Source organism: Petromyzon marinus, chromosome 76 (genome assembly GCF_048934315.1).
Source record: "Petromyzon marinus isolate PM22_M1 ecotype Great Lakes invasive population chromosome 76, UKy_Petmar_22M1.pri1.0, whole genome shotgun sequence".
Classification (NCBI taxonomy): Eukaryota; Metazoa; Chordata; class Hyperoartia; order Petromyzontiformes; family Petromyzontidae; genus Petromyzon; species Petromyzon marinus.
Window position 1 is genome coordinate 4,227,145 of NC_133742.1, and position 22,462 is coordinate 4,249,606.

At 56.7% G+C, this 22,462-nt stretch overlaps 1 protein-coding gene across 1 annotated transcript; it reads right to left on the reverse strand.

The window, feature by feature from the left end:
* Positions 1–19: 19 nt before the first annotated feature.
* Positions 20–20,378, reverse strand: LOC116938009 (uncharacterized). Its single transcript, XM_076056582.1, has 7 exons — positions 19,689–20,378; positions 10,211–12,505; positions 5,545–5,787; positions 3,548–3,650; positions 872–1,263; positions 560–736; positions 20–403 (listed from the first exon to the last, which is right to left on the reverse strand). The coding sequence occupies exons 1-7, from the start codon at positions 20,376–20,378 to the stop codon at positions 20–22; spliced, it is 4,284 nt and encodes a 1,427-aa protein (XP_075912697.1).
* Between the last annotated feature and the right edge of the window lie 2,084 nt (positions 20,379–22,462).

Consider the following 22,462-nt stretch of genomic DNA (forward strand, 5'->3'; position numbering starts at 1 on the left):
GAAACCGAGCGGAGCGCCGTCACCCCAGGAAGTCGTCCAGGTCGTTGATCCAATCGTCGGCGCTGCCCCCGGCGCCGCCACCCCCCCTCACCAGCGAGTCGATGAAGTCGGCTCCGTTCCCCAGCGCCGACAGGTCGAACCCCGCCAGCTCGTGCACCGCCGCCGACGCCGCTGCCGGCACCGCCACCGACGCCGCCGCTGCCTCCGTCGTCGGCGTCGGTGCCGACGACGCCGTCGCCCCAGACGGCGGCGGCGCCGGTGAGAAGCCCGGAGCGCCGTTGCCCTGATACCCAGGTCCTACTCCTCCTACTCCTCCTCCTACTCCTCCTACTCCTCCGGCGCCCAACACCCCGCCGGGCGGCGAATGCCGAATCCCCGGGGCGACGACTCCGACGGGCCCCGGCTGCATCGCCCCGGGGCCGCGCCCGGCCGCCGCGGCCGCTGCCGCTGCTGCGGCGGCGGCAGCGGCCCTCATCGCTGCCACCGCCGCTGCCTGCTGCTGCTGCTGCTGCTGCTGCAGCGACGCCACGGCCGAGGAGGAGGAGGAGGAGGAGGCGGCCGGTCCGCCGGCGCCCGCCAGCGCGTGGCCGGGCGCCGTGGCGCGGGCCGCCACCGCCGACTGCGGCTGGCGCTGGGCCGGCGGCCGGCCGGCAAAGCCGCGGCCGCCGCCCGGCCACGCGGCGCCGCCGGCGCCGGCGGCCGCCGCGGCGGCGGCGGCCGGGGCGAGGAGCAGGCGCTGGCCGACGCCGGCGGCGTTCGAGGGCAACCGCGCGGCAAACGCCGCGGTCGACCCGACCGCCACCCCCTGCTGCTGCTGCTGCTGCTGCTGCTGCTGCTGCGCCAGCCTCTGCTGCTGCTGCTGCTGCATCGCCGCCGCAGCCGCCGCCCCCATGGGGCTGTGCGTGGCGCGGGGGTGGTGCTGGGAGGAGCCTCCGTAGAGGGCCGCGGCGGCCGCGGCCGCCGCGGCCGCCGCTACGGCGGCCGCGGCCGCGGCGCCGCCCGCCGCCGCCGCGGCCGTAGCGGCGCTGGGACCGGCGCCGCCGGCGGCTGCAGCCGCAGGCGGCGCCGGCGGGTAGACGGTGCCGGAGACCGGACTCTGGTTTGGCGTGTCCACCACCACCAGCTGCTGCTGCTGCTGCTGCTGTTGAAGCTGCTGTTGTTGTTGAAGCTGCTGCTGCTGCTGCTGCTGCTGCCCCATGACCTGCAGCAGGCTGGGCATCCGCTGCTGCGACGCGGCGAGAGGGCCCGGCTGGGACGTCACCGCTGGCGTCCGTGGGCGGGGGGGGTCGGCGGTTCGGGAGGGGAGGTGCAGGGAGGGGAGAGAGGGAGAGAGGGAGGAGAGGGGAGAGGGAGGGAGAGAGGGGGAGGGAGAGGAGGGGAGGGAGAGAGGGGAGGGAGAGAGGGGAGGGAGAGAGGGGAGGGAGAGAGGGGAGGGAGAGAGGAGAGGGAGAGAGGGAGGGAGAGAGGGAGGGAGGGAGAGAGGGAGGGGAGGTGGAGAGAGGGGAGGGAGAGAGGGAGGGAGGGAGGGAGAGGAGGGGAGGGAGAGGAGGGAGAGAGAGAGGTGAGAGAGGGAGAGAGGGAGGGGAGGTGAGAGAGAGAGGGAGGGGAGGTGAGAGAGAGAGGGGATTGGTAGAGGAGATGGTCAGGTGTGTGTGTGTGTGCGTGAGAGAGAGAGAGACAGAGCGAGAACAGAGAGACTGTGTTTAGAAATCACAGCCAGCCCCGGGGGGTCCCGTACAGATTCAATGGCGGAGTTGCCCGGTTACAATCCCTCCGAGCTTGGCGAATTTCAAACCCAGACTCCCCGCCACCACAGTACCGGGGCTGCTGTAGATGACAGAGCGGATCGCCGGATTCACACCCAAGTGGCCTGTCTTGTTGGCGTTGGGTCACGTGAAGTTTCAACGTTGGCGCCCAAAAACCCTCCACCGCCCAACGAGGCCAATGGGCTCGTCACGTAAACAAAACGCCAAATGGTTACTGGTGTAGTGTAGTGTGTAGTGTATAGTAGTGTAGTGTATAGTAGTGTAGTGTATAGTGTAGTGTATGGTGTAGTGTGTAGTGTAGTGTGTAGTGTAGTGTGTAGTGTAGTGTATGGTGTAGTGTATAGTAGTGTAGTGTATGGTGTAGTGTGTAGTGTAGTGTATGGTGTAGTGTAGTGTATAGTAGTGTATGGTGGTGTAGTGTATAGTGTAGTGTATGGTGTAGTGTGTAGTGTAGTGTGTAGTGTATGGTGTAGTGTGTATGGTGTAGTGTGTAGTGTAGTGTATGGTGTAGTGTATAGTAGTGTAGTGTATGGTGGTGTAGTGTATAGTGTAGTGTATGGTGTAGTGTGTAGTGTATGGTGTAGTGTGTAGTTAAGTGTATGGTGTAGTGTAGTGTATAGTAGTGTAGTGTATAGTAGTGTAGTGTATAGTAGTGTAGTGTATAATAGTGTAGTGTATAATAGTGTAGTGTATAGTAGTGTAGTGTATAGTGCAGTGTATAGTAGTGTAGTGTATAGTAGTGTAGTGTATAATAGTGTAGTGTATAATAGTGTAGTGTATAGTAGTGTAGTGTATAGTGTATAGTAGTGTAGTGTATAGTGTAGTGTATAGTGTAGTGTATAGTAGTGCAGTGTATAGTAGTGCAGTGTATAGTAGTGCAGTGTATAGTAGTGTATATTGTATAGTAGTGTATAGGGTAGTGTATAGTAGTGAAGTGTATAGTAGTGCAGTGTATAGTAGTGCAGTGTATAGTAGTGGAGTGTATAGTAGTGTATATTGTATAGTAGTGTTTAGTGTTTAGTAGCGTACAGTGTAGTGTAGTAAACAACGTCAGGCAACCGGTGTGTTGGAGAGTGAATCCACAACATTAAAAATTGTAAATGTTGCGGATTACAATTGTAAATGTTGTGACACGTGGACCCCCCTAAATGTCTGGATAAAGTCCCATCGGTGAGCTCCTCCGGCAGGCAAGGCTCCGATGGCTGGGTCATGTAGCCCGCATGCCCAGCCACCGCATGCCGAAACAGCTTTTGTTTGGCCGGATCGAGGGGGCTAAGCGGGCGCGGCACGGGCTAGAGAAGAGATGGAGTGATGTGGTACAGGAGGACGTGGAGCTGAGTGGACTTGCCGATGACTGGTACCAGCGGTGTCAGGATCGGCCTGTGAAGGATGCTACTGGGCAGTTGGAGGCAGTCGCCCTCCAACAACAACGGAGGGTGGAGGAGCGACGCTCAGAACAACGAGCGGAGCGCCGGGTGGCTAAAGCACAGCAGGTTGGCACAGTAGGGGGCACAGGTGGTGCATCAGCCAGTCATCTCAGTCAGTCGACCCGTGGCACCTGGGTCTGCCCCGTGACCTCCTGCCAGCGGGCGTTCGACACTTCACGTGGCCTCAAGGTGCACATAGCCTGGCACAAGCGTCGTGGTGACGTCACCGCCACTTAGTGGCGAATGGCGGTTGTTGTGGTTGTTGTTGTTGTGTGTGTACCTGTGTGTGTGTACCTGTGTGTGTGTGTACCTGTGTGTGTGTACCTGTGTGTGTGTACCTGTGCGTGTGTGTACCTGTGTACTGGCCGCTGAACAGACTCCGCTGTTGGTCCGAGTACTCTGGCGGTGGCCGTGTGAGGTGCCTGCGGATCTGCTCCTGCTGCTGCAGCTGCTTCTCCTGCACCGCAACCAACACCACCACCACCACCACCACCACGGTTACCACGGTTACCGGCATCGCCAGCGTCGCCGCCACCACCACCACCATCACCACCACCACCACCAGCGTCACCATCACAACCACCACCGCCAGCGTCACCACCACCGCCAGTGTCACCACTGTCACCGCCACCACCAGCGTCACCACCACCACCGTCGCCACCACCATCACCACCACCACCACCACCAACGTCGCCACCACCATCACCACCACCACCACCGCCGTCACCACCAGCGTCACCACAAGTGTCGTCACCACCGCCATCACCACCGTCACCATCGCCACCACCACCGTCACCGCCACCACCACCAGCGTCGCCACCAGTGTCGTCACCACCGCCGTCACCACCGTTACCACCACCACCAGCGTCGCCACCACCACCGTCGCCACCACCGCCGTCACCGCCACCAACAGCGTTGCCGTCACCACCGTCACCGCCGTCGCCACGGTTACCACCATTGCCACCATTATACCACCACAAAGACAAAGATCCCCCGTATAGCCTTCAACAGACCGTTGGGGCAAGTGCCGGCTATCGAGCAGCACCTATGAAGCCCGCCGGCACTGTGGCACACACACAGAGGGGGTGGGTGGCCAGTACCACCAAGCCCGGCCGTCTTTGTCTCTCTCCCAGTGCTGGCGATGTTCACAACTACACCACCGCTGCACCAGCGACAACTCCTTTGAGCCACAGTCCCAGGACCGGTTCAGAGAATCGTCACCGGTGGTGTTGGCCGTGAGCGGGAATCCAACTCGGTTCGCCGGGTTCTCGGCGCTGACTCGCTGACACCGCTACCGCTGCTACAGTTACCACTGCTGCTGCTACAGTTACCACTGCTGCTGCTACAGTTACCGCTACCGCTGCTGCTACAGCTGCTACACCGCTGCTACCGCTGCTGCTGCTACAGTTACCGCTGCTACAGTTACAGCTGCTACAGCTGCTGCTGCAGACGCTACTGCTGCTGCAGCTGCTACTGCTGCTGCAGCTGCTACAGTTACCGCTGCTACAGCTCCTGCTACAATCACAGCTGTTGCAGGTGCTACTGCTGCAGATGCTGTTGCAGGTGCTACTGTTGCAAGTGCTACTGCTGCTACAGTAAGAGCTGCTACAGATGCTGTTGCAGGTGCTGCTGTTGCAGGTGATACTGCTGCTGCAGGTGCTGCTGTTGCAGGTGCTACTGCTGCTACAGTAAGAGCTGCTACATATGCTGTTGCAGGTGCTGCTGTTGCTACAGTAAGAGCTGCTACAGATGCTGTTGCAGGTGCTGCTGTTGCAGGTGATACTGCTGCTGCAGGTGCTGCTGTTGCAGGTGCTACTGCTGCTACAGTAAGAGCTGCTACAGATGCTGTTGCAGGTGCTGCTGTTGCTACAGTAAGAGCTGCTACAGATGCTGTTGCAGGTGCTGCTGTTGCAGGTGATACTGCTGCTGCAGGTGCTGCTGTTGCAGGTGCTACTGCTGCTACAGTAAGAGCTGCTACAGATGCTGTTGCAGGTGCTACTGTTGCTATCGTAAGAGCTGCTACAGATGCTGTTGCAGGTGCTGCTGTTGCAGATGCTGTTGCAGGTGCTGCTGTTGCAGGTGATACTGCTGCTACAGTAAGAGCTGCTACAGATGCTGTTGCAGGTGCTGCTGTTGCAGGTGATACTGCTGCTACAGTAAGAGCTGCTACAGATGCTGTTGCAGGTGCTGCTGTTGCAGGTGCTACTGCTGCTACAGTAAGAGCTGCTACAGATGCTGTTGCAGGTGCTGCTGTTATAGGTGATACTGCTGCTGCAGGTGCTGCTGTTGCAGGTGCTACTGCTGCTACAGTAAGAGCTGCTGCTGCAGGTGCTACTGCTGCTGCTGTGTACCTGCTGCTCCATCAGCCGCCTCCTGTAGTGCTCCTGCTCAATGAGCCGCTGCCTCTCGTCCACCATGAGCATCTTCTGCTTCAGCAGCGACGACTGCGTGGGGTCCCCCAGGAAGGGCCCCCCACCACCGGGGGGCCCCCCACCACCGGGGGGCCCCCCACCACCGGGGACCCCCCCACCGCTGACGCCGCCCGGGACTCCAGGCCCGCAGGGCCGGGGTCCCATCATGGCCGCGGCTTGCTCCTGCAAAGAGAAAATAAGAAGGACAGGGGGGGCGGGGTCAAGGTGGACTCGGAGATGTTGACTACCTCGCCTGGTACACAGGAGGTCGTGGGTTCAATCCCAGACACTGAGAGATGTTGACTACCTCGCCTGGTACGCAGGAGGTCGTGGGTTCAATCCCAGACACTGAGAGATCTTGACTACCTCGCCTGGTACACAGGAGGTCGTGGGTTCAATCCCAGACACTGAGAGATGTTGACTACCTCGCCTGGTACACAGGAGGTCGTGGGTTCAATCCCAGACACTGAGAGACGTTGACTACCTCGCCTGGTACACAGGAGGTCGTGGGTTCAATCCCAGACACTGAGAGATGTTGACTACCTCGCCTGGTACACAGGAGGTCGTGGGTTCAATCCCAGACACTGAGAGATGTTGACTACCTCGCCTGGTACACAAGAGGTCGTAGGTTCAATCCCAGACACTGAGAGACGTTGACAACCTCGCCTGGTACGCAAGAGGTCGTGGGTTCGATGCCGTACAATGAGAGATGTTGACTACCTCGCCTGTTACGCAGGAGGTCGTGGGTTAAATCCCAGACACTGAGAGATGTTGACTACCTCGCCTGGTGCGCAGGAGGTCGTGGGTTCGATCCCAGACACTGAGAGACGTTGACTACCTCGCCTGGTACACAGGAAGTCGTGGGTTCGATCCCAGACACTGAGAGATGTTGACTACCTCGCCTGGTACGCAGGAGGTCGTGGGTTCAATCCCAGACACTGAGAAATGTTGACTACCTCGCCTGGTACGCAGGAGGTCGTGGGTTCGATCCCAGACACTGAGAGACGTTGACTACCTCGCCTGGTGCGCAGGAGGTCGTGGGTTCAATCCCAGACACTGATAAATGTTGACTACCTCGCCTGGTACACAGGAGGTCGTGGGTTCAATCCCAGACACTGAGAGATGTTGACTACCTCGTCTGGTACGCAGGAGGTCGTGGGTTCAATCCCAGACACTGAGAAATGTTGACTACCTCGCCTGGTACGCAGGAGGTCGTGGGTTCGATCCCAGACACTGAGAGACGTTGACTACCTCGCCTGGTACGCAGGAGGTCGTGGGTTCTATGCCGTACACTGAGAGATGTTGACTACCTCGCCTGGTACACAGGAAGTCGTGGGTTCAATCCCAGACACTGAGAGATGTTGACTACCTCGCCTGGTGCGCAGGAGGTCGTGGGTTCAATCCCAGACACTTATAAATGTTGACTACCTCGCCTGGTACACAGGAGGTCGTGGGTTCAATCCCAGACACTGAGAGATGTTGACTACCTCGCCTGGTACGCAGGAGGTCGTGGGTTCAATCCCAGACACTGAGAAATGTTGACTACCTCGCCTGGTACGCAGGAGGTCGTGGGTTCGATCCCAGACACTGAGAGACGTTGACTACCTCGCCTGGTACGCAGGAGGTCGTGGGTTCTATGCCGTACACTGAGAGATGTTGACTACCTCGCCTGGTACACAGGAAGTCGTGGGTTCAATCCCAGACACTGAGAGATGTTGACTACTTTGCCTGGTACACAGGAGGTCGTGGGTTCAATCCCAGACACTGAGAGATGTTGACCACCTCGCCTGGTACGCAGGAGGTCGTGGGTTCGATCCCAGACACTGAGAGATGTTGACTAACTTGCCTGGTGCACAGGAGGTCGTGGGTTCAATCCCAGACACTGAGAGATGTTGACTACCTCGCCTGGTACGCAGGAGGTCGTGGGTTCAATCCCAGACACTGAGAGATGTTGACTACCTCGCCTGGTACACAGGAGGTCGTGGGTTCAATCCCAGACACTGAGAGATGTTGACTACCTCGCCTGGTACGCAGGAGGTCGTGGGTTCAATCCCAGACACTGAGAAATGTTGACTACCTCGCCTGGTACGCAGGAGGTCGTGGGTTCGATCCCAGACACTGAGAGACGTTGACTACCTCGCCTGGTACGCAGGAGGTCGTGGGTTCTATGCCGTACACTGAGAGATGTTGACTACCTCGCCTGGTACACAGGAAGTCGTGGGTTCAATCCCAGACACTGAGAGATGTTGACTACCTCGCCTGGTACGCAGGAGGTCGTGGGTTCGATCCCAGACACTGAGAGATGTTGACTACCTCGCCTGGTGCACAGGAGGTCGTGGGTTCAATCCCAGACACTGAGAGATGTTGACTACCTCGCCTGGTACGCAGGAGGTCGTGGGTTCAATCCCAGACACTGAGAGATGTTGACTACCTCGCCTGGTACGCAGGAGGGCGTAGGTTCAATCCCAGACCCTGAGAGATGTTGACTACCTCGCCTGGTACGCAGGAGGTCGTGGGTTCAATCACAGACAGAGAGATGTTGACTACCTCGCCTGGTACGCAGGAAGTCGTGGGTTCAATCCCGACCTTGACGACGCCTGCTGCTGTATATTTGTAGTCTGTCTCTCTCTCTCTCATCATCATCACGGTGGCTGAGATGTTAACACGCAGGCCTTCATCAGGGTCCAGGATTGAACCCACGTCCTCCTGCGTACCAAGCGAGGTAATTAACATCTCCTAGCCATCGTGATGATGATGAGAGAGAGAGACGCAGACTCCAAATTTACAGCAGCAGCAGCAGGCATCGTGAGGGTCCGGGATCGAACCTACGACCTCCTGTAGACCAGGCAAGGTAGTTAACATCTCTCAGTGTACGGGATCGAACCCACGACCTCCTGCGTACCAGGTGAGGTAGTCAACATCTCATAGCCACCGTGATGATGATGAGACAGAGAGACGCAGACTCCAAATCTACAGCAGCAGCAGCAGCAGGCATCGTGAGGGTCCGGGATTGAACCCACGACCTCCTGTAAACCAGGCGAGGTAGTTAACATCTCACCTTTAACAGACTGTTGGGGCAAGCGCTGTTAGTGATCAGCACCTACGAAGGCCGGCACGGCACACGAGGGGGTGGGTGGCCAACACCACGCCCGGCCGCCTTTGTCTCCCCTAGTGGCGATGTTTGCTACACCGCAGCAGGTACTTATTTTGAGGCTGAGTGGACCTATGAGAGGCCCACGACCGGTTCAGATAATCGTCACTGGGGTGGTGTTGGTGGCCGTGAGCGGGAGTCCAACTGGAGTGTCTGCCAGGTTCGTAGCGCAGCGTAGCGCTAACCGCTGCACCACCACTCACAGACACACGCAGACAGAGACACACAGACACACACACAGAGAGACACACACAGAGAGACACACACAGAGACACACACACAGAGACACACACACAGAGACACACAGACACAGAGAGACACACACAAACACACACACACACACAGAGAGACACACACAGAGAGACGCACACACACACACAGACACACACAAACACACACACAAACACACACACAAACACACACACAGAGACACACACAAACACACACACACAGAGAGAGACACAATAAACACACACACAGACATACACAGAGAGACGCACACAAACACACACACACAGAGACACAGAGAGACACACACACAAACACACACACAGACACAAACACAGACACACACAGAGAGACACACACAGACAAACACACACACAGACACACACAGAGAGACACACACAGACAAACACAAACACATACACACACAGAGAGACACACACAAACACACACACAGACACACACAGAGAGACACACACAGACAAACACATACACACACAGAGAGACACACACAAACACACACAGACACACACAGAGAGACACACAAACACACACACAGACACACAGAGAGACACACACAGACAAACACATACACACACAGAGAGACACACACAAACACACACACAGACACACACAGAGAGACACACAAACACACAGACACACACACAGACAAAGACACACACACACAGACAAACACAAACACACACACAGACAAACACACACAGACAAACACAAACACACACACAAACACACACAGACAAACACACACACAGACAAACACACACAGACAAACACAAACACACACAAACACACACAGACAAACACAAACACACACACACACACAAACACACACACAGACAAACACAAACACACACACAGAGACACACACAGACAAACACACACACAGACACACACACAGACAAACACACACTCACACACAGACACACACACAAACACACACACAAACACACAGAGACACACACACAGACACACACTCACACACGCACACAGACACACGCACACAGTCAGTCACACACGCACACAGACACACACAGACACACGCACACAGTCAGTCACACACTGACACACAGACACACACAGACACACAGACACACGCACACAGACACACAGAGACACACAGTCAGTCACACACACAAAGACACACACAGACACACAGACACACGCACACCGTCAGTCACACACGCACGCAAACCCCCCACCCGGCTGTACCTGCGTGAGATGCGGCGCCAGCTGCCTGTACTGCAGGCTGGCCGCGTGCATCATCCGCTGCTGCTGCTGCTGCTGCTGCAGCTTCATGAGATGAAAATGTTTCTGTTGCTCCAGCGGATGGTGCTGCCTCTGCTGCTGCTGCTGCGGGGCAAAGCCAACAGGCGTCACCGCCCCCACCGCCTTGACCCTCGACCCCAGCATCGCGGCCGCAGCAGCCGCGGCCGCGGCCGCGGCGGCGGAACTCTGCGTGGGCTCCGGGTCGAAGTGTGAAAGGGGCTTCGTGTTGTCGAACGTCAACTGAAGCTGCTGCTGCTGCAGCTGCTGCTGCTGCTGCTGCTGTTGCTGCTGCAGCTGCTGCTGCTGTAGCAGCTGCTGCTGCTGTTGTTGTAGCAGCTCGGGAACATCCCGGTGCATCATAGACGCCATGTGACTCAGGTGCTGCTGCTGTTGCTGCTGCTGTTGTTGTTGCTGTTGTTGTTGTTGCGCCGATCCGGCAAACATGTAACCGCCACCGCCGCCGCCGCCGCTGCCGGCCACCACCAGCGCCTTCGCAGGTCCAGCGCCGCCAACCATGGCCACACCGCCATTGGTGCCGCCACCTTGGAGTGCCGCCCCCATGTTGCCCTGCAGTATGGCGCTGTGGGAGGACGCAAAGCCCTGTTGCTGCTGCTGCTGCTGCTGCGTCATGGGTGGCCAGTTCATCACCTGCTGCTGCTGCTGCTGCTGCAGTTTGGCGCGCTGCTGGCTAGCGGCGATCTGCTGCAGCTGCTGCGCCGGCGATGGCTCGATCTGTCCGTGGAACGGTCGGCAAGTCAGCTGCTGCTGCTGCTGCTGCCCAGAGGGCAGCGGCCTCATGGGAGAGTTCGCCACCAAGTTGCCGTAGCCCGGCGACATGACCTGCCTCAGGCCGGGGCTGGGAGCGCCGGCGAGGGGCGAGCACTTGGCCGCGGTGCCGTTGGCGCCGGCCGCCGCTGTCGCGGCCGCGGCCGCGGCCGCGGCGGCCGCGGCTGCGGCCGCCGCCGCTGTCGCGGCCGCGGCCGCCGCCTGCTTGTTCAGCTGCTGCTGCTGCTGCTGCTGATGCTGCTGCTGATGCTGCTGCTGCTGCTGATGCTGCTGCTGATGCATGGCGCCGGCATCGTCCGTCGAACAAACCGCAGACGGTGGCGCGACCGGGCCGCCGCCGCCGCCAATATTCTTACCGATGCCACCACCGTGACTATTGCTGCTGGTGCTTTGGCTGCGATTGCCGCCGCTCCCTGCGGCGGCGTTGCTGCTGCTGCTGCCGCCGCCGCTGGCGCCGCTGGCGCCCGCCCCGGCGCCCGCCCCGCCCAGCATGCTGTCGAAGTCGATGCCGTTCATGTCCTCGTCGCCCAGACCCCGCGTCAGCTCGTCGAGGATGTCCTGCAGCTCCGTGTCGAAGAAGTCGGGGCCCTGCATCATCTCGTCGGCGCTGTCCAGCTCGTCCGCCGGCTCCTGCTTCAGCACGAACGGGGGGCCGCCGGCTCCGGCGGCGGCTCCGGCGGAATCTCCCGACGCCGCCGCCGCCGGCGTCGCCGTCGCCGTCGTCGGCGTCGGCGTCGGCGTCGGCGGAGCCGTGGAGCCGTTCTGACCGTTCTTGAGAGCGACCGGCTCCAGCCGGGGCGACGACGCCATTGGCTGCGCCGCGCCGTGATTGTGCTGCTGCTGCTGCTGCTGCTGTAGCAGCTGGTGGTGATGGTGATGGAGCTGCTGATGCTGCTGCTGCTGGTGGTGGTGATGTTGTTGTTGCTGCTGCTGCTGTTGCTGTTGCTGCTGCTGCTGGTGGTGCTGGTGACCGTGGTGGTGGTGGTGGTGTTGACCGTGGTGGTGTTGGTGTTGACTGTGGTGGTGGTGTTGGTGCGGGTGGTGGTGTGGGTGGTGGTGGTGTTCGTGGCCGTGGTGGTGGCCGTGGTGGCCGTGGTGGTGGTGGTGGTGGTGCGGCAGACTGCCCTGCTCCGATTTGATGTCCGGGTTGTTGGCGGCCGGGCCCTGGCGAGCGCCCAAGTCCGGAGGCTCTCCTCGCCGCGGCAGCTTGGCCAGGGGGCCCGCGACGTACGGCGAAGACGACGACGACGACGACGACGAGGAGGACGACGAGGAGGGGGGGGCCGCCGCCGCCGCCGCCGACGACGAGGAGGAGGAGGAGGAGGAGGAGGAGGGGTCAGGAGGGCCGGGGCCCAGGGCGCCGTTGGGCCGGTCCGGGGGCGCCGACGAGGAGGGCGGGGGAGGTGCGGGCGAGGGGCTCTCGTCCAGCCGCCGCTTCAGCTGACCCTGCAGCTACGCCGGCAGGGACGGGGGGGGGGGGGCGGGGGGGCGGTGGGGGGACACGGGGACACGGGGAGAGAGACACGGGGAGAGAGACACGGGGAGAGAGACACGGGGAGAGAGACACGGGGAGGAGGGGAGGGGAGGGGGGACACGGGGAGACGGACACGGGGAGAGACACGGGGAGACGGACGTGGGGAGACGGACACGGGGACACGGACACGGGGAGACGGACACGGGGAGACGGACACGGGGAGACGGACACGGGGAGACGGACGTGGGGAGGAGGGGAGGGGAGGGGGGACACGGGGACACGGACATGGGGAGAGACACGGGGAGACGGACACGGGGAGACGGACACGGGGAGACGGACACGGGGAGACGGACACGGGGAGACAGACACGGGGAGGGGGGACACGGGGAGACAGACACGGGGAGACGGACACGGGGAGGAGGGGAGAGACATGGGAAGGAAGAGGAATGACCTCTTGTCTCTTACACAATTCGATAGTGCTATTTGTACCGCACAGAGACTCAGACTCATCGCACAGAGACTCACACAGACTCACCACACAGAGACTCGCACAGACTCACCGCACAGAGACCCATAGACTTACCGCACAGTGACCCATAGACTCACACAGAGACCCATTGACTCACCACACAAGAGACCCATAGACTCACCGCACAGAGACTCACACAGACTCACCGCACAAGAGACCCATAGACTTACCGCACAGAGACCCATAGACTTACCGCACAGAGACCCATAGACTTACCGCACAGAGACCCATAGACTTACCGCACAGAGACCCATAGACTTACCGCACAGAGACCCATTGACTCACCACACAAGAGACCCATAGACTCACCATAGAGACCGTAGACTCACAGAGACCCATTGACTCACAGAGGCCCATAGACTCACCGCATAGAGACCCATAGACTCACAGGAACCCATAGACTCACAGAGAACCATAGACTCACAGCACAGAAACCCATAGACTCACAGAGGCCCATAGACTCACAGAGGCCCATAGACTCACAGAAACCCATAGACTCACTGAGGCCCATAGACTCACAGAGACCCATAGACTCACAGCACAGAGACCCATAGACTCACAGAAACCCATAGACTCACAGAGACCCATAGACTCACAGAGACCCATAGACTCACAGAGACCCATAGACTCACAGAGATCCATAGACTCACAGCACAGAGACCCATAGACTCACAGAAACCCATAGACTCACAGAGACCCATAGACTCACAGAGGCCCATAGACTCACAGAGACCCATAGACTCACAGCACAGAGACCCATAGACTCACAGAAACCCAGACTCACAGAGACCCATAGACTCACAGAGGCCCATAGACTCACAGAAACCCATAGACTCACTGAGGCCCATAGACTCACAGAGACCCATAGACTCACAGCACAGAGACCCATAGACTCACAGAAACCCATAGACTCACAGAGACCCATAGACTCACAGAGACCCATAGACTCACAGAAACCCATAGACTCACAGAGGCCCATAGACTCACAGAGACCCATAGACTCACTGAGAACCATAGACTCACAGAGACCCATAGACTCACAGAGACGCATAGACTCATAGAGACCCATAGACTCACAGCACAGAAACCCAGACTCACAGAAACCCAGACTCACAGAAACCCATAGACTCACATTGACCCATAGACTCACAGAGACCCATAGACTCACAGAAACCCATAGACTCACATTGACCCATAGACTCACAGAGACCCACGGATTCACAGAGAACCGAACACAAAGCCAACGCACAGCCCCACTGATCGGCGTGGTCAATTACACTCAAAGAACCCCCGCCCCACACGGCTCTGAAGTGATCCTCATCATCCAGCAGTGGAGAGAAGCAAGCGCCGTCGAACGATCGCCGTCAACAGCGAACACCAAACGGCGCCTTGCCTAGATCTCCCACCCCGTTCGGAGTGCACGCGGTCCCGCAGAACTGAGTAGGCCTCAAACCCCCCCTCTACGAGCTATCTCCCCCCACCCCCGGGGCTTGCCTGAACGTCCCGCCTTGTCAAAATGTACTTGGTCCCGCAGAACCGAGTAGGCCTCACACCCCACCTCTACGAGCTATCTCCCCCCCCCCCACTCCGGGCTTGCCTGAACGTCCCGCCTTGTCACAATGTACGTGGTCCCGCAGAACCGAGTAGGCCTCACACCCCCGCTTCTACGAGCTATCTTCCCCCCCCCTCCACCCCGGGCTTGCCTGAACGTTCCGCCTTGTCAAAATGTACTTGGTCCCGCAGAACCGAGTAGGCCTCACACCCCCCCTCTACGAGCTATCTCCCCCCCCCCCCCACCCCGGGCTTGCCTGAACGTCCCGCCTTGTGAAAATGTACTTGGTCCCGCAGAACCGAGTAGGCCTCACACCCCCGCCTCTACGAGCTATCTCCCCCCCCTCCCACCCCCGGGGCTTGCCTGAACGTCCCGCCTTGTCACAATGTACTTGGTCCCGCAGAACCGAGTAGGCCTCACACCCCCCCCCCCCCCCTCTACGAGCTATCTCCCCCCACCCCCGGGCTTGCCTGAACGTCCCGCCTTGTCACAATGTACTTGGTCCCGCAGACACTGGTAGGCCTCGCGCCCTCCCTCTACGGGCCCCCGCGGCTTTCCTAGCGGCCGCACCCCGCCGCCCCCACCGCATCCCGGGCGCGTCTCACAACAAACCCCGCGGCGCTGCTGCTGCCGCCGCCGCTAACTGGCGACAAACGCGTTGTTGCTCGCGAATGCAACATTTGGAGTCGTGAATAATATTTGGCAAAACCGAAGCAAGTTCCCTCTCGCACCGTTCGTGTAAGAATCGCCGGCGTGGTTAAGGCCCCTCACGCGAGGCCTTCACGCGGACGCCGCGGACTTCGTGACAAAGGGAGGCGCGGATTGAGAGAGGGGGAGACGGAGAGACTCGCGCTCACACACAGAGACTCGGAGAGAGACTCAGAGAGAGAGACTCACACACACAGAGACTCACACAGACAGAGACTCACGCACACAGAGACTCACACAGAGACTCAGAGAGACTCACACACACAGGGACCCAGAGACTCACACACACACACACAGACTCAGTGAGAGCCTCACAGAGAGACTCACACACACAGAGACTCATAGAGACTCACACACACAGAGACTCACACAGAGACTCAGACAGAGACTCAGAGAGTCTCACACAGAGACTCAGAGAGACTCACACAGAGACTCACATAGACTCACACACAGACTCATAGAGACACACAGAGACGCATAGAGACTCACACACACAGACACACACACAGAGACTCATAGAGACTCACACACACAGAGACTCACACAGAGACTCACAGAGAGACTCACACACACAGAGACTCACACAGAGTCCCACACAGAGACTCACAGACTCACACACACAGTGACTCATAGAGACTCACACAGATACACTCACAGACTCACACACACACAGAGACTTATAGAGACACACACACAGACTCACACACACAGAGACTCACACAGAGACTCACACACACAAAGACTCAGAGAGAGCCTCAGAGAGACTCACAGACTCACACAGAGACTCAGAGAGACTCACACACACAGACTCACACACACAGAGACTCACACACACACTCACATAGACTCACACACAGACTCACATAGACTCACACAGACTCACACACACACAGACTCACACACACAGAGACTCACATACTCACACACACACTCACAGAGACTCAGAGAGACTCACAGAGAGACTCATAGAGACACACACAGAGACTCACACAGACTCACACACACAGAGACTCACACAGAGATTCACACAGAGGCTCAGAGACTCACAGAGAGGCTCATAGAGACTCACACACACAGAGACTCAGAGAGCCTCACAGAGACTTAGACACACATAGACACGCAGACTCACACAAAGACTCACAGAGAGGCTCACACACACAAAGACTCACACACACAGAGACTCGCACACACAGAGACTCACATACACAGAGACTCACACACACAGACTCACAGAGACTCAGACACACAGAGACTCAGAGAGACTCACAGAGAGACTCAGAGACTCACACACACAGAGACTCACATAGACACACACAGAGAGACTCACACAGACTCACACACACAGAGACTCACACAGACTCACATAGAGACTCACACTGACTCACACACTCAGACTCACACAGACGCAGAGACTCACTCAGAGACTCACACAGACTCACAGACTCACAGAGAGACTCACACAGATACTCACTCACACAGAGACTCACACAAAAACTCACTCACACAAAGACTCACTCTAATAGAGACTCACACAGACTCAGCGACTCACGTAGAGACTCACACAGAAACTCACACTCACACAGAGACCCACAGACTCACACAGAGACCCACAGACTCACACAGAGAACCACAGACTCATAGAGACCCACAGACTCACACAGAGAACCACAGACTCACACAGAGAACCACAGACTCACACAGAGACCCACAGACTCACACAGAGACCCACAGACTCACACAGAGACCCACAGACTCACAAAGAGAACCACAGACTCACACAGAGCCCACAGACTCACACAGAGAACCACAGACTCACACAGAGAACCACAGACTCACAGAGAGACCCACAGACTCACACAGAGAACCACAGACTCACACAGAGACCCACAGACTCACACAGAGAACCACAGACTCACAAAGAGAACCACAGACTCACACAGAGAACCACATACTCACACAGAGACCCACAGACTCACACAGAGAACGACAGACTCACAGAGACCCACAGACTCACAGAGAACCACAGACTCACACAGAGACCCACAGATTCACACAGAGAACCACAGACTCACACAGAGAACCACAGACTCACAGAGAACCACAGACTCACACAGGCACTCACACAGAGAACCACAGACTCACACAGAGAACCACAGACTCACAGAGAACCACAGACTCACAGAGAACCACAGACTCACACAGGCGCTCACACAGAGAACCACAGACTCACACAGAGAACCACAGACTCACACAGAGAACCACAGAGACTTACACAAAGAACCACTCACACAGAGGCTCACACAGAGATTAAGAGAGACTCACACAGACTCACACAGAGACTCAAGACTCACACAGATAACCATAGACTCGCACATAGAAACCACAGATCCACTCACACAGGGAACCATAGACTAGCACATAGACCCACAAACTCACAGAGAGAGCCACAGACTCACACAAAGAACCGCAGACTCACACAAAGACTCACACAGAGACCCACAGACTCACACAAGCACTCACACAGAGAACCACAGACTCACAGAGAACCAGACTCACACAGAGAGCCACAGACTCACACAAGCACTCACACAGATAACCACAGACTCACTCACACAGAGAACCATAGACTCACAGAGGACCACAGACTCACACAGAGAACCACAGACTCACACAGAGAACCACAGACTCACACAGAGAACCACAGACTCACACAGAGAACCATAGACTCACAGAGAACCACAGACTCACAGAGACCCACAGACTCACACAGAAAACCACAGACTCACACAGGCACTCACACAGAGAACCACAGACTCACACAGAGAACCACAGACTCACACAGAGAACCACAGACTCACACAGAGAACCACAGACTCACAGAGAACCACAGACTCACACAGAGACCCACAGACTCACACAGAGACCCACAGACTCACACAGAGAACCACAGACTCACAGAGAACCAGACTCACACAGAGAACCACAGACTCACACAGAGAACCACAGACTCACACAGAGTCCCACAGACTCACAGAGAACCACAGACTCACACAGAGAGCCACAGAGACTTACACAAAGAACCAGACTCACACAGAGGCTCACACAGAGACTCGGAGACTCACACAGAGACTCGGAGACTCACACAGAGACTCGGAGACTCACACAGAGACTCGGAGACTCACACAGAGACTCAGACTCGCACAGATAACCATAGACTCGCACATAGACCCACAAACTCACATAGAGAACCAGAGGCTTACACAAAGAACCAGACTCACACAGAGACTCGGAGACTCACACAGAGACTCACACAGAGCCACAGAGACTCAGACTCACACAGAGAACCACAGACTCACACAGAGGCTCACACAGAGACTCAGACTCACACAGAGGCTCAGACTCACACAGAGAACCATAGACGCGCACATGTGTCTCTGTGGGTCTCGATGTCTTTGGAGTAATTTTTTTGTCCGCTATAAATGTTCACGACGATGATGATGATATCAGGGACACTTTGTGGACGTCCTGTGGTTGGGAAACGGAGCAATGGAATTACTAGACTAGGGGCAGACGCATCCCATCAATAGTGTATAGTGTAGTGTAGTAGTGTATAGTGTAGTGTATAGTGTAGTAGTGTATAGTGTAGTAGTGTATAGTGTAGTAGTGTATAGTGTAGTGTATAGCAGTGTAATATATAGTGTAGTTAATTGTGTAGTAAATAGTGTATAGTAGTGTAGTGTATAGTAGTGTATAGTATATAGTGGTGTAGTGTATAATGTAGTATATAGTGTAGTGTAACGTGCAGCGTCTATGCCTATCCATCCAACCCCGCACACCACCACCACCCCCACCCCTACCACCACCACCCCCACCACCACCACCCCCACCACCACCACCCCCACCACCACCACCACCACCCCCACCACCACCACCCCCACCATCACCACCCCCACCACCACCACCCCCACCACCACCCCCACCACCCCCACCACCCCCACCACCCCCACCACCACCCACCACCACCCCTACCACCACCCCCACCACCACCCCCACCCCTACCACCACCACCATCACCCCCCCCACCCCCACCACCCCTAACACCACCACCCCTACCACCCCCACCACCACCACCCACTACCATCACCACCACCACCACCACCCACCACCCCCACCACCACCCCCACCACCACCACCCCTACCACCACCACCCCTACCACCACCACCACCCCTACCACCACCATCATCACCATCATCACCACCACCACCACCCCTACCACCACCACCCCTACCACCACCACCCCTACCACCACCACCACCACCCCCACCACCACCACCCCCACCACCACCACCCCCACCACCACCACCAACTCACCGCGATGAGGGTGCAGTTTCTCGGCTCGGCGTACGGCGTAGAGACGCTGGGACCTCCACCACCTCCTCCTCCACCACCTCCTCCTCCTCCACCACCTCCTCCCTCAACGTCAGCACCACCACAGCCAACGTTGTTGTCCCTTGCAGACTGGACAGCAGCTACAGCTACTGCTGCTGCCTGCTGATGTCGTAATGCAAGTTGCTGTTGCTGTTGCTGCTGTGAAGATGATACCTGCTCGGATTTAACAACTTTCGCTCCTCCATGATGAGCCGCCGCTGCCGCCGCTGCTGCTGTAGCTGCAGCAGCAGCAGACGAGGCGGCAGAAGAAGAAGAAGATGATGAAGAAGAAGAAGAGGACTTCTTAGCCCGAGTCTCGAGGTACCGCTGGTGCAGCAGCTGCGACTCGTGGCGTTCGTGCTGCAGTCGCTGAAGCTGAGCCCCATCGTAGCGAGATTCGCACGCGGAGTGGTGCCGACGGCAAAGTTCGATTCGCTGTCTCAGCCTCTCCACCACCGTCCTCTTGGCGGCCAGGCCGAGGCCGGGCGAGGGGCCTCCACCACCTCCACCTCCTCCACCTCCTCCTCCGACGACGACTACGGCTGCCGACGACCCCGCACCAGGAGCTGGGATCGCGCCGCCGGGCATGAGGCTTGAGGCGCCGCCGCCGCCGGGCGTGGTGAAGTCTCCCATCGCGTGGTGGTCGTGGTGGTGATGATGGTGGTCGTGGTGGTGATGATGGTCGTGGTAGTCGTGGTGATGATGGTCGTGGTGACGATGATGGTCGTGGTGACGATGATGGTCGTGGTGGGGATGATGGTCGTGGTGGCGATGATGGTCGTGGTGGTGGTTCGTTGGGGGTCGTGGAGCTAGAGGGTAGGGGGTGATGGTTGTTATTATTGTAGTGGTGATGGTGGTAGCGGCGGTGGCGGTGGTGATGATGATGGTAGCAGCGGTGATGATGAGGGCGCTGGTAGTGATAGTTAAGATGATGGTGATAGTGGAGGTGATGGTAGTGGTAGGCGATGGTGGTGGTAGGTGATGATGGTGGTAGGTGATGGTGGAGATGATGATGGTGGTAGTGTGTGGTGGTGGAGATGATGATGGTGGTAGTGGGTGGTGGTGGTGGAGATGATGATGGTGGGTAGTGGTGGTAGTAGGAGATGATGATGATGGTGGGTAGTGGTGGTAGTAGGTGATGGTTGTGGGTGGTGGTGGAGATGATGATGGTAGTGGATGATGGTGGTAGTAGGTGATGGTAGTGGGTGATGTTGGTGGAGATGATGATGATAGTAGGTGATGGTAGTGTGTGGTGGTGGAGATGATGATGGTGATAGTAGGTGGTGGTAGTGTGTGGTGGTGGAGATGATGATGATAGTAGGTGATGGTAGTGTGTGGTGGTGGAGATGATGGTGATGGTGGTGATGATGGTGGTGGTAGTAGGTGGTGGTAGTGTGTGGTGGTGGAGATGATGGTGGTGGTAGTAGGTGATGGTAGTGTGTGGTGGTGGAGATGATGGTGATGGAGATGATGATGATAGTAGATGATGGTAGTGTGTGGTGGTGGAGATGATGGTGATGATGATGGTGGTGGTAGTAGATGATGGTAGTGTGTGGTGGTGGAGACGATGATGATGGAGATGATGGTGGTGGTAGTAGATGATGGTAGTGTGTGGTGGTGTAGACGATGGTGGTGGTGGAGACGATGGTGATGATGGTGGTGGTAGTAGATGATGGTAGTGTGTGGTGGTGGAGACGATGGTGGTGGTGGAGACGATGATGATGCAGGCTGCACGATGCCTCCACCCGATCTGTGTGACCCAGAGTCGAACTTGGGCCCTCTCGGTACCTGGGGTGGCACCAGCTGCCGCTGCTGCTGAGACCCACCAATGACTGGTGACTACCTCCTACCTGGCGTAGGTAGGTGGCGAACTTCCTTCACACCGTACGTGGACGACCGTGACAAATACAGTCCCCTGCTATTGCAGCAAGAGTCCTGTACTGCCGTTTCAATGTAGTCTATAGCTACAGAACTTCTAGTTTATCAGTGAAGTCGATAGACTTACTGATAGTTTATCAATGTAGTTTATAGACTACAGAACTTCTAGTTTATCAATTAAGTCTATAGACTTACTGATAGTTTATCAATGTAGTCTATACCTACAGAACTTCTAGTTTATCAGTGAAGTCTATAGACTTACTGATAGTTTATCAATTAAGTGTATAGAGTACAGAACTTCTAGTTTATCAATGAAGTCTATAGACTTACTGATAGTTTATCAATGTAGTCTATAGACTACAGTGCTGATCGTTTATCAATGAGGTCTATATACTTACTGATAGTTTATCAATGTAGTCTATAGATTACAGAACTTCTAGTTTATCAATGAGGTCTATAGACTTAATGATAGTTTATCAATGTAGTCTATAGATTACAGAACTTCTAGTTTATCAATGAGGTCTATAGACTTACTGATAGTTTATCAATGTAGTCTATAGATTACAAAACTTCTAGTTTATCAATGAGGTCTATAGACTTAATGATAGTTTATCAATGTAGTCTATAGATTACAGAACTTCTAGTTTATCAATGAGGTCTATAGACTTACTGATAGTTTATCAAAGTAGTCTATAGACTTACTGACAGTTTATCAATGTAGTCTATAGACTACAGTGCTGATAGTTTATCAATGTAGTCTATAGACTACAGAACTTCTAGTTTATCAATGTAGTCTATAGACTACAGAACTTCTAGTTTAATCAATGTAGTCTATAGAC

Coding starts and splice junctions, on each gene's coding strand:
- LOC116938009 (XM_076056582.1), bottom strand. CDS start 20,378: ATGGGAGACTTCACCACGCCCGGCGGCGGCGGCGCCTCAAGCCTCATG. Junction 5,788..10,210: donor TGGCGCCGCATCTCACGCAG/GTACAGCCGGGT, acceptor TTCTCTTTGCAG/GAGCAAGCCGCGGCCATGAT. Junction 404..559: donor TGGCGGGCGCCGGCGGACCG/GCCGCCTCCTCC, acceptor GGGGCGATGCAG/CCGGGGCCCGTCGGAGTCGT.